This window comes from Dipodomys spectabilis, unplaced genomic scaffold (genome assembly GCF_019054845.1).
Source record: "Dipodomys spectabilis isolate Male_0828 unplaced genomic scaffold, ASM1905484v1 ptg000096l, whole genome shotgun sequence".
Classification (NCBI taxonomy): Eukaryota; Metazoa; Chordata; class Mammalia; order Rodentia; family Heteromyidae; genus Dipodomys; species Dipodomys spectabilis.
The window spans coordinates 10,496,250-10,508,730 of record NW_024870773.1 but is presented as its reverse complement, the minus strand read 5'-3'; the positions used below and the strand labels follow the sequence as shown (position 1 = coordinate 10,508,730).

Sequence of the window (12,481 nt, the reverse complement as noted above, 5' to 3'; positions counted from 1 at the left end):
CGCGCACACACGCGCACACACACACACACACACACACACACACACAGAGTCCCCTAGTAATTTATATACATATTAAGTTTGAACAAGCACTAATATGCTAACATGCTAATATACTAATATGCTCCTGGGCTAACTGCATTTGAACTTTAACATATTTAGGCATCATTTACTGAAGCCTTATTAGATGCCAATTACAGTACTAGGCTTTAAATACACTATCTCATTTGACCCTCAAAATAACTCTGGCAGGTAATCATCATTATCTCCATTTTAAGTATAAACTGAGACTCCAGTGCCTAAATCACCTGCTCAAAGAACCCATAAATACTGAAGGCAGCATTTGAACCTAATCTGTCTGACCACAAACCATCCTGCCAGACTATACCAATCCTGTCTATTTCAAATTTGGTTTTACAAGTATATGCTGGCAGAATTAATTACTCTGGTCGATTGCATTTTCTATCAACTTAACACGGATTTTGCTGGTTTATGACAATTCGTGTGAACAATCTTTCTAAAGGCACAGCAGATCATCCTGCCTTGGGCTGCCTTCTGAATACTAAAGTTCATACTCAGATGTTTGATAAACGGAAAAGAAAATATATTCTGTTCTCAGGGTATAATCCCATGTTTTAAGGAGCCTTGTTATTAAGGAAGTATCTCTTCATAATAAACGTTTTGTATGTTTGCTTGGCATGCTTCTTTACTCCAAAAAGTAAAACACTTAGTATGAGGAAACATGATCATGACTACTAGCCAAGAATTTCATTTAATATCTAGCTACTTATTTTAATTACCTCATTGTGATATTCATATATAATTTCATATAATTCACACATATATAATTGTATATCATGCACATTATTTTTAATTTTCATTGTTTTCCTTCTTGTATCTTCTTTCAGGGCCTAAATATTTCAGGGCTTCAATATAATATAATGAATCTAAAAGAAATCCATTTTCTCAATTCAATATTTAGCTATTTCAAATGGCCATCCTTGCTGAGAATACAATACAAGCTTCAGATGCTGTGCTCACAAAAATGCCCACTGGTCAATCCACACTGTTGTCAGGCAGGCCCTCACAGATCTCCACAGTCAGGACCCACAGACACTATAAAAGATAAACATCTGCTGCGCCAGTGGCTCATACTCATAATCCTAGCTGGTGAGGAGGCTGAGAACTGAGGATCACCGTTCTGAAGCCAGTCCAAGCAGAAAAGTCCCTGTGAGACTCTTATCTCCAATTAACCACTCAAAAACCCTAAAGTGGCAGAGCACTAGCCTTGAGCAAAAGAGCTGAGGGACAGCGCCCAGGCCCTGAGTTCAAGCCCCATGACCAAACATCACCAGTTCTATTATTGGGGAGATAACTGACACTGCCAGCCCAGGCCCTTGCTTTTCTTTGGGGGCCTCTGCCCTTGGGGATCTGCCATGTTACCAACAAAGCCTTCAAGTGACCAAAGTCAGACCGTTCATAAACCTTCTACGGCATTTTTATAACTGAGTTGGAGACAGAAAGTCTTTCAGGGGAAGAGAAATGGCAAAATGTGAAGTTTAGAACCATTAAGTTCCCTGTCCTGTGCAGAAAACCAGTCAGCTACAAAGAAAAACAAAGTAAAAATGAACGAGGAGTCCCTATGGTTTGGTTACCCATCTTCCCTTCCATTCTTAAGTCCTCCTACCCATCTTCCCTTCCATTCTTAAATCCTCCTAACAGACACTTTTTTTTTTTTGGCTGAAGCCTTTTTGAATTGTATAGCTTGATACTAAAAAAGTCTAGCATTAATCACTTGGCTATTTCTAAGTACTATTTGCTTTTGTGTTTCTTTGCTTGTTTGTGCCAATCTTGGGGCTTGAACTCAGGGCTTGGGCCCTGCCTCTGAACTTTTGTGCTCAAGGCTAGTGCTCTACCATTTGAGCCACAGCTCTACTTCTGGCTTTTTGGTGGTTAATTGGAGGTAAGAGACTGACAGACTTTCCTTCCCAGGCTGACTCAGTTCTCAGCCTCCTGATTAGCTAGGATTACTGGCACGAGCTACTAGCACCCGTCTTAAATACTGTTTACTGAGCTACTAGCACCCGTCTTAAATACTGTTTACTGAGCAACTAGCACCCATCTTAAATACTGTTTACTTTAGCTGGGCACCATTGGCTCAGGCCTGTAATCCTAGCTCTCAGGAGGCTGAGATCTGAGGATCTCGGTTCAAAGCCAGCCCGGGCAGAAAAGTCCGTGAAACTCTTATCTCCAATAAACCACTAGAAAACCGGAAGTGGAGCTGTAGCTCAAGTGGTAGAGCGCTCGACTTGAGCTGAAGAGCTGAGGGACAGCGCCCAAACCCAGAGTTCAAGCCCCATGACCAAAAATAAAAATAAAAAATACTGTTTACTTTAAACAAGATGTATGCCCCTTATAATTTCTCTATACAGAAAATGAAATGTCTTCCTTTGGACATTTAAACAGAGTTTTAAATGCTAATTTCCAACCAGCTCACACTTCACAGTGTACAAGGATCTAATAGAATAAGTATTTAAAACAAGTCCTGGCTCATATCATTCAATATGTTCCCTACACTATTAAGATATCATTTTAAGAAGCTAACTGCCTGATCATTTTTAGTTTAATTCCAAACATAACAAGATAAAACTGCCTTCTTAAGTCATCTCCTCCTTTATGTGTTCAATTATATTCCCTGCTTAAAATACTTAAAATAAAAATTGGCGCGGATCCATTCACTGATGGGTATTTTAAGTTAGAAAGCAGTGAGATATCAAATCAACCACACAAAGGCAGGCTTATTCTCCACTTTGAACATTGCCGGAATCCAGACTTTCATTACCACTAACAATGGACTTGAACATTTTTACCTTAATTGCAAGTTTTTACATCTCAATCAAATATACTTTGACTTAATAGACTACAATGCAGTTCAGCTACAATCAATCTGGCAAACTCTAGATTTCCTTCTCTTCTTGTCAAGGCTTTGAAAATTCATTGAATATTGCTGTACTTGGGAGGTTATAATAGCAATGAAACATATATTATACCCCACTGTTTATTTTTATGGCTTTTAATATAATGCCAGCATCCAGTAAACTGGAAAAACAATTGAATCCTGAAGTTAAAAAAAAAAACTCAAAACTTGGAAATCATCCAGTTCAACAACCTCACTTCACACATATAAACATGGGTGCAAAACCTGGCTCATATTCCAAAGTGAGTAGCTAGCATTAAAGAAAGAATTAGAGCACAGACCCCTCGAGCTTTTTAACCATAGCATGGAAAAGATGCCCATGTGCTCACAGAGTCTTTCCCCATTAATCCTGATGACAATAGTAGGGAATAGATTGATTAGAATTACCTTCTCTGCTCTGCTCCCCCAAATGTCTCCATTCATATGCTTACTCATTCTTAATACTGCAGACATATTTATTCTCACATTATACTATAAAGTGTGGCATACAGAAGGTCACAATAGAACATCTGCTTGTTACCAGATGTTGCTTCCTAAAATAAAGCCAAGTAGAAATACGTGGTATCCACGTGCTTGGATTCCATCTTCATATATACCTCTACCTTCCTTCAATAACAATAATCATAATAATAGATCAAAATTTTATACATCTTGAAAATGAAGTCGGTGAAATAGAACTTTCCTGATCAAACCAGAGCCTGGAAATAAAGATACCTGGACAAAAATATGAGAGCAGTTTAGCAATCTTCTTTCTCACAGTGACTGGCACTGTATGTGTCCCATCTGCTGAGCAAACAACACATTTACCTTATACACCATGGAAATTTCACACCTCTAGCTGCTGCTACTTAGAACTGTTAACTTTTCTTACTAGGGAAAGAAAGTAACACTAAATGTACGTTTTTTTAATAAGCCTTAAGTAGTTTCAAATATTTTCAATTACAAAGAAACTCAAAAACACAAATGTAGCAGCCCAGTACTGATGGACTCATGATTGTAATCCTAGAAAATCAGGAGGCTGACATCCAGAGGATCTACGTTCAAAGCCAGCATGGTGAAATAAAGACAATCTCTGATTAACCAGTAGAAAATAAGACTGGAAACTCAAGTGGCAGAGCACCAGCCATGAGCAAGAAAGTAAACCCTGAATTAAGGACTGGGCAAAAAAATGGGGAAAAAAAAGAAAGATAAGAAAAGTAGCAACTCAAATATACGGTAGCAACATAAACTGCTACAGCAAAGCACAGTTCAATTATAAGAATTTTCTAAAGTAAACTGGAACTCACACTAATTTTCTGAAAGCAAGGTTGTTGTGGTTTTTTTTTCTTTTCCAGCAACATGTTGTTGACATTACTTTCTTAAACTCCAAGACACAAACACTCACGACCTAAACAGAACACCAAAGGAGATGGAGATAAAAGATTCACGAATATGGACAACGCAGGAGTCCTGCTTTTATCATAAGATCTTTTTCTAGTACTAGTACTTTTTCTAGTACTTGCAACTAGCAACTTAAACAACACAAGCACACAACAAAATTAGATATTTTAATTAGACTGATTATGTAAGGAAAAAAATTCATTTCATTCTAGGGTAGAATACAATCACTTGAGCTATTTTAATTGTGCTCATTCCTAATAGCTAAACAAAGTGTCAGGAAGGTAAACGAACTCCGGACATTAAACTGACAGAAAACAATCATTTATCAGCTCTTATTTTTAATGTCACTCTATGCAAACCCACTCTAGCAAACTCTGCTATCCATCGTTTCACCCTTTTCCCAACTCTGAGAGTTGGGGGGGAGGGGTGGCAACATGGTTTTCAAACAAATTTCCAAAGTGTAGAAAATGATACACTCCCCCAGGCCCCCCCAAAAAAAATTAGAAGCAAGGAACGCAGGCTTACAGTCTTTGTCCGATGTGAACCCACTGCAGTGGGTAAGGTCAACCTTCCCTAAGCTCATTGAAACTTTCCTGGCTCAGCCAACAGCTCGGCTCAGGTTTCTCTACCCTATCTAAATGAGATGAACGCTGCAGGAGTTTGCTGTACCAGCAAGAGGCTATTTCAGCCCCTCGCACCGCAGTCCGCATAGCCCGCAGCGGCGCATCCTCCATCACTCCTGGCGGTGCGTGGAGTTAACCTTTCCAAAGCATCCTCCCCTGCCTAGCCTTCCAAACAACCCCCAGAACCGATGCAACCAACTCCGGACCACATTCCCGCCGGGACCCCCTCCAGCCCGTGCCCGCCCCAGCCGCCCAACTGCAGTGGACGACTTCGGCCCGGCTCCCCGAGGAAGGAGGGGGAGGAGGAGGTGTGGAGAAGGAAGACTCCCCGCCAAGCGCTCTTCAGCCCCGCACCGCAGCTGGGCGATGCGGGAGAGGCGCAGACAAGATACTCAACACCACTGCCATATTTACATCGGCTTCTTTGGGCCCCAAACCCCTTCTATATCCGACAATATTGCCTTTAAAGGAAGGAAGAAATGGGGAGGGGGGGGAACCTTAGCGCTAAAGCTGAGGGCTGTCCAGTAGCCTTACCTCTGTCCTCCCAGCCGGGGACAGGTACCCCTACCCTGGGACTGAGGACTCGGGGAAGTCCACCTTTCCCCCACCCCCACAGAGGTGAGGCGATCGTCTAGAGGCGACCCCCAAACAGCCCCTCGCTAGGAGGACTGACAGCTGAGGACGGCGCCGCGCCCCACACACAAACTTCCCACTTCCCCGGGCGAGCACCGTGGACGGGTGGAGGACGCCACGGGCCCCGATCTCAGTGCTCAGATGCAAAGGGAACCCCCTCATCCGCACCCGGCTCTCCGTTCCAAAGGGGGTGCAAGTGGCCCCGGGTGGCCCGGAGGGGTGAGGGGCGCACATCGTCGGGCTTGAAGGGTACCGCGGCGGGCGGGCAACCGCGGAGGGCCCGGGACCCGCCGAGCCAGCCCTTTTGGCTCCCCGCGCCGCAACAGCTGCAGCCAGAGGAGGGGAGCAAAGAAGACCAAGAGGAAGGAGAGGAAGATGAAGAGGCGGTGGAGGAGGAGGAAGGGGACCGCGCGCCGCAGCCGAGCCCTTACCGAGTGGTTGACCCCCCACATCAGGACGCTGAGCAGCGGGTCGCTGGCCCGAAACAGCTTCACTTTCTGCGCTACGAAGTGCTTCTTCTTGGTCTTGGTCTTGCTCGCTAGGACAGACCCCAGGTTCCCAGGGGTCGCCATGGCCGCCGCCTCCGTGCCCTCCACCGCCGCGCTCCCGAGGCCCGGGACCCGCCCTCCCTACACACCGGCCGGGGGAAGCAGCCGCATCCCCTCCCCGGCAGCAGCCTGGGCGCACCGTGCCCCGCTCCGCTCCGCCCGCCGCCGCCGCCCGCGCGCTCGGCCCCGCTGCGCTCGCTCCGCCCGATCCGTCCGGCTGGGGCTGGAGGCTGCGCTCGGCTCGCGCTCGGCTCGCGCCCGGCCCGGCTCTCCGCGTTCCAGCCCCGCGGCTCCTCGCTCAGCCCGCGGCTGGACCAGGCGCGCCGCCAGCGGCTTCCGCGTTGGGGCGCCGGCGTCATGACGCAGGGGGCGGACGGGAAGCAGCGGCGGCGCCACCGGGCGGGGCGCGGGACCGTTAGGCTGCGCCCTCGGGCTCGGGTCCCCGCGTCTCCCCCGCCCCGGGCCGCTCCTGGCGCACCGCCCAGCTCCAAGCGGCCTCTCCCTGCCAGGCAAGGCGGGCCACGGGGTGGGCGCGCCGGACTGGGAGCGCGATCGCTCCGGCGGCGGCGAGCATCCCTTTCCGCTGGCCGGAGAGAAGAAAGGATGGAGAGAGGAGAGAGGTCAAAAGAGGGGAGCTCCCAGATGCATGGGAAAAGACCAGGGGAACCCCACTTACAAATGCCAAGAGCCAGGAGATCTGGGCTTTCCTGACACCGAGGGGAAAGACGTCCCAGCTCACCCCTGGATTCCTCACTGAGAGAACCTGGGTTTGTCCAGGTGGGTCGTGCCACAACTTATACCTTCTTCGAATCCATCCCTGTGTCCCTTTTCTGTTCCCGCGTGCACTCCTCACCTTGTAACACGGAAAATCTACCAATGTGCAATTAAATTTAGCTTTGTGCCTTCTGGGAATGCCAGGTCCACCTCAAAGTGAACGTTCCAAATATCTCCTACAACCTATGTGGTTCTATCAGGGAAGCAAAGGATGACATTGGCTCACTTCCTCCTCTTCCCCCTTTAAACACATGGCTTATCTCAATGTCCGTTTGCTCTTTCCAGCTTGCTTCATGCTATGGAATAAATAAGAAGCCAGGAGCTGGTGGCTCACGCCTGTAATCCTAGCTACTCAGGAGGCTGAGACCTGAGAATAGCAGTTCAAAGCCAGCCCTAACAGGAAAGTCGTGAGACTCTTATCTCCGATGAACCACCTGAAAACTCCAAGTGGCCCAGTGGCTCAAATTGGTAGTCTTGAGCAAAAGAACTCAGGGACAGCACCCAGGCCCCATGACTGAGAAATGTTAGCAATTAGAAGAATAAGAAGAAGGCCTAGGGGCTGGGGGTTTAGCCCAGCGGAAGGGCGCCTGCCTGGCGCATGCAAGGCCCTGGGTTTGGTCCTCAGCCCTGGGGGGGGAGGGAGGGGGTGGAGGGGAAGAAGAAGAAGAAGGCCTAAATTTGTAGTGAAAAAAACATGAGCTTGACCTAAAGCTCTCCTGTTGAGTTGATCAAATCATTAAGCTTGAGCCTCAGCTTCTTTGGGTTCATAGGTATAATAATTTATAGTCCCTGAAAAGTACTTTAGGAATTACTCTAGACTTGTTACAATCAAAGTCAACAGTAATGACCACATGAGATAGCCAGTTGGTAGTAGCCCATGCCTGTAATCCTAATTATTCAGGAGGCTGAGATCATGGGGGTTCAAATTAGAAGCCACCTAGGACAGAAAGTCTCTATTAACCAGCAAAAAGCTGGACTGGCAGCATGTCTCCAGTGGTATAGTGCCAGTCTTGAGCAAGCAAGCAGAGAGGAAACATGAGACAGTGGGTTTAAGCCCTAGTACCAGGAGAGGGATGTGTGTGTGTGTGTGTGTGTGTGTGAGAGAGAGAGAGAGAGAGAGAGAGAGAGAGAATATGAGAATGTAGGGTACTTATGTCTAACCCATAAACTTTCCACTGACCTCAGAGAACTGCCTGGCTTGTCTACATTATTTGTCCACAGGCACCTTTTAATAAAAATATCAACATCTTTTGTGTCCCGCTCAGATTATACATGGCAATCATATCACTGTTAAACCAGAAGTCTGTTTATTTAACCAATTTTCATTGATCTAGGCTTGAAAGCCCAACATTATCATTGATTTTCCCTATTCATCACTACATCACACAAAACCCTTACCCTATCCTGCCCTTTGCCCAAAATTATCTTCCCTCTTGCTTTCCTGATCATCCTAAATGAAATAAATCCATCCACTTCAGTACTTCTGTAGCACTTTTTTTACTCCCTAATAGCTTTATGACACTTAATTGTATATTAATAATGCAAGACAATGAACTTGCTGCAAATGCTGGGGAAAAAAATCTGAATTCTGTGATGATAAAGTGCTGAAGGAGCTCACAGGAAAAGGGCATTGTCGGGTCTCACCCAAGAGAGAGGCAAACTGAAGATGAAAACAGAAGCCAATGTTATCCTCATGAGAAGCAGATGGGCACAGTAATGAAGATGGAAATAGAAGTGATAACTGTAGATGCTCAGGAGGAGACTCAGCTTTTAAAACATTTATTGTGTGTGTGTGTGTGTGTGTGTGTGTGTGTGTGTGTGTGTGTGTGTGTTGGTCCAGGAGCTTGAACTCAGGGCCAGGGTGCTGTCACTGAGCTTTGTTACTCAAAGCTAGCACTCTACCACTTGAGCCACAGCTCCACTTCTAGCTTCTTTGATGCTTAATTGGACATAAAAGTCTCACAGACTTTTCTGCCCAGACTGGCTTTGAACCACAATCCTCAGGTTTCACCCTCTTGAGTAGTTAGGATTGCAGGTGTGATCTACTGGCACCCAAGTTAAAAGACATTTTTAGGAGGTAACTTATTTTGAGTGACGTTTAGCATAGTAGCACAGACATAACATTAAATTATTTTGCAGGTAACATTTCATGTTATGCTTGAACTCTGTAGAAGGTGTGTGAAATGTAGTAGTTTTCAAATCAGAAAAATCACCTTAGAAAGTACCTTAGACAGACAACTGAGTTGTAGAGAAATATCAGGGATTTCCTGACTTGGGAGACAAGTGTGTGGCTCATAAATGTTAAGCAAGTGCTCTAGCACTGAGCTATATACCTCTGGCTCATGAAACTCTAAGGGCAAGGTCTAGGCTGAACCCTCTTTTTTTTGAGTCACGCCATGTACTCCCTTTCCCAGAGTTCTCTGAGCAAACTTTTAGTGAAGGAATGTAAAACTAATTTTCTTCTCCCTCAATATACCTTACAAGTAAAATTTTCATAATCAGGAAGTATTTATGAAATGTTCCACTGATAAATATATCATTGGGAAATTTGAGTTAGACATCATGTTTAAAGTGTGGCTCTAAATACAACTTGAATTCAGCAATGAGTATTACTACTTACTAGTACAACTAGGACTATAGGCAATTAACAAGTACTAATTCCATCACTGTTTTCTTTTAGGAAAGGCACCATCATGAAACTATGGCTGTGTCCTACTTGTTTGAGGGCTTAACATCTAATTCAAGTTGTGTACATTGTCGGTGATTGGGGGAGCCAGAGCATCCGCATTCACCAAAGTTCTTGAAGAGATCCATGACTAGAGAAGGAAAAGCAAGGTGGTAGCGCTTTCTTGGAGTTATGCTCCAGAGAAAGCTGCTCCCCCTTGTCTCTCTGCCTTCCAAACAGCCACCCACCTTTGCACTAGAACTGTTCTGAGTTCTTCACCCAGATTCTCAGTGCAGCCACAGCTGTTAGCAGTTCTCCTGGGGCCACGTTTACCAGAAGAAAGGAGGAAAGTTTAGCTGGGCACCAGCGGCTCACGTTGGTAAAATCCTCGCTACTCAGTCTAGGCAGGAAAATTCATGAGACTTTTACCTCCAACGAACCAGCAAAACATTGCAAAGTGGAGTTGTGGCTCAAGAGGTAGAGCCCAAGAAAGCCTAAAAGCCAAGCAAGGATGTGAGGCCCCGAGTCCAAGCCCCAGGGCCAGCACATAAACAAATAATCTCCCAGCAACACCACCACAACAAATTATACCCTGAATTACACTGAAATAGGATAGATGCTCTAATTTTTTTAATTGTACGACCTACCCTTTCCATCAACCAATACTTTTTCCATTGAGTAATTCCAATCAGGTTTCTTCACCGATAGAGGAAATTAGCAGCTTCCCTGTGTGAGCATTAATGTTTGGGAGGCTTTGTGTTTTCATTGCTTTGTGTAGAAATCAGAGCAAGATGTGGGATGAGTTCATTCAAGTCTGGTGGTGACATCCAGAGCCTTGCCATTCACAATTATCATTATTTTTTGAGCTCCATGATTCAATTACATATACTGTCCAACTTAGCTAAAAGACAATGAGTGGGATCCAAATGTAATAAGTGGCCTTCAAAGTTGCAGTTGTGACCCATGAGTCACTCTTGAGGAGGTTCTGATGTGAGGCTGCAGAGCTTACTCTCTCAGAGTCCCCAGGGTCTTGCTGTGCTATCCTGGGCTTGCTGGGGTTTGGCATCAGCTGGTTGGGGTTTTCCACTCCAATTTAAAAATTGATGGCGATTCTTCTGGCTTCTATAACTGGTGGGGACTTCCTGGACAGAATCAACAGTTCCAGGAATCTACCAGTTTAGTTTGTGCCAAATTGATTGGCATGATGTGAAAAGATTGTACTCAGAGAAAATGCAGTCAAGAGGGGCTGGTGTGAGGGCAAATCATGTTCTCCATGCAGAGCAGAAGACTGTAGCTCTTCCTCTGGAAGAGAGATAGCTGTGTAGAGGGCAGGAGTCAATCTCTAGTGCATTGTTGTTGTTTTTATCATGTGTACCTTTATAAATGGAAACAGAACTTTCCAACTTTAAGATCTTAGGTGAACCCCAGTAGACTAGAGGAATACAATGGGACAATACAGTGGAAGAATACAATGCATCCAACAAAAATGGCGGGGGGGAGTGTACATGGCTCAAAAAGAAAGGCCCTGAATTTCAATTTCCAGGATCAGAGAGAGAGAGAGGGAGAGAGACAGAGACACAGAAAGAGACAGTGACAGAGACACAGAGATACAGAGACAGAGACACAGGGTGGGGGGGACAAAGAAACAGAAACAGAAAGAAAGAGACTGAGAGAGAGATAGAGACAGAAAAGAAGAAGAAATATGGGAGCATAATCATTAATCATTATTATTAATAATCAATATTAATCTGAGTGAAAAATAGGTGTTAGTTGTATGTGTTTAGCATGGTTTTGACATCTATGTATACATATACATGTAAAAACACTGAAAGAAGATAAATACCAATGTTTACTGCATTGTTGGGAGTACAGTTGGATTATAGGTTTTCCCCATGTATTTCTGCATTTTCCAGATTTCATAACAGGCATGTGTCATTTCTTATGATAATTTTTCATTGTAGCCATCTTTCCTGACTAAATTAAGTCACATAATAATATCATTGAATTATAAAACCATTATCTGTAGTGCAGACTTCCCAGTTTCTTTTTTGCTATTTATTATAGTTATTGTATGGTTGAGGCAATGCTGAATGTAATCTGTAGTGAACAGGTCACTTTCCTATATGCAGGAGGGAGGAGAATCTTCGCTGAGCTTTCCAAGAGTCTTAATGAAAAGGAAGTTCATGACTACAATGAATCAGCATTGTTTTCTTGGTACCTAAAAAGGGTTTGAAATTGGAATAAAATGTTTTTCTCCAAAAGAGCTCTGCAAGATTGACAAAGATCATAAACACTTAATAGGCTAACTACAAAGAATAGTATGTTAAATGTTTTAAATTTAGGTTAAGATTTCTAAAATATTACCCATACAAGTAATTTGTGGGTAAGCTTTTCTTACTGTACATGTGTGTGTAGTGATTGATAAAAGAAATTCAAAAAAGTCTATCAAAAATTAAACATTGACCATAACTAAAAATTCTATGGGCAAAATAATGAAAAATTTCTTTTCAAGAACTTGAATTCAAGGCTTGGCTTTGCTAGGCAAAATAATGATCTTTGCTAATGTATTTGAAAGCAAAAGTGCTATATTTAAATATGTTTCAACTAATGAAGTATAGCTCCCAAATATTAAAACACCAAGCAACTTATGGTCGTTTTTTAAAATGCCCTGAAAATAAAGGAGGTGCTATAGTTTACATGTGCCTCCCAAATTTCCTGTGTGAAAACTTAGCCCCCAAGTTACATGTGAATAGCACTTGATACATCAAGCCTTTGGGGACCTCTGCTCTCATGAGCAGATCAATCTGTTAACAGAATAGAGTGGTCATGGAGAGTCTTTGTAATGAAAGTGGCCTTTCAGCAGGGCACTGGTGGCTCATGCCTG

At 44.2% G+C, this 12,481-nt stretch overlaps 1 protein-coding gene across 1 annotated transcript in view; it reads right to left on the bottom strand.

Moving 5' to 3' along the window:
• Positions 1 to 6,328, bottom strand: part of Pip4k2a (phosphatidylinositol-5-phosphate 4-kinase type 2 alpha) — a 156,091-nt gene extending 149,763 nt beyond the window's left edge. Inside the window, exon 1 of the mRNA XM_042686003.1 lies at positions 6,042 to 6,328. Coding sequence (XP_042541937.1) covers positions 6,042 to 6,182 — 141 coding nt within the window. The 5' untranslated portion in view covers positions 6,183 to 6,328. The remainder of the gene's footprint in view (positions 1 to 6,041) is intronic.
• Between the last annotated feature and the right edge of the window lie 6,153 nt (positions 6,329 to 12,481).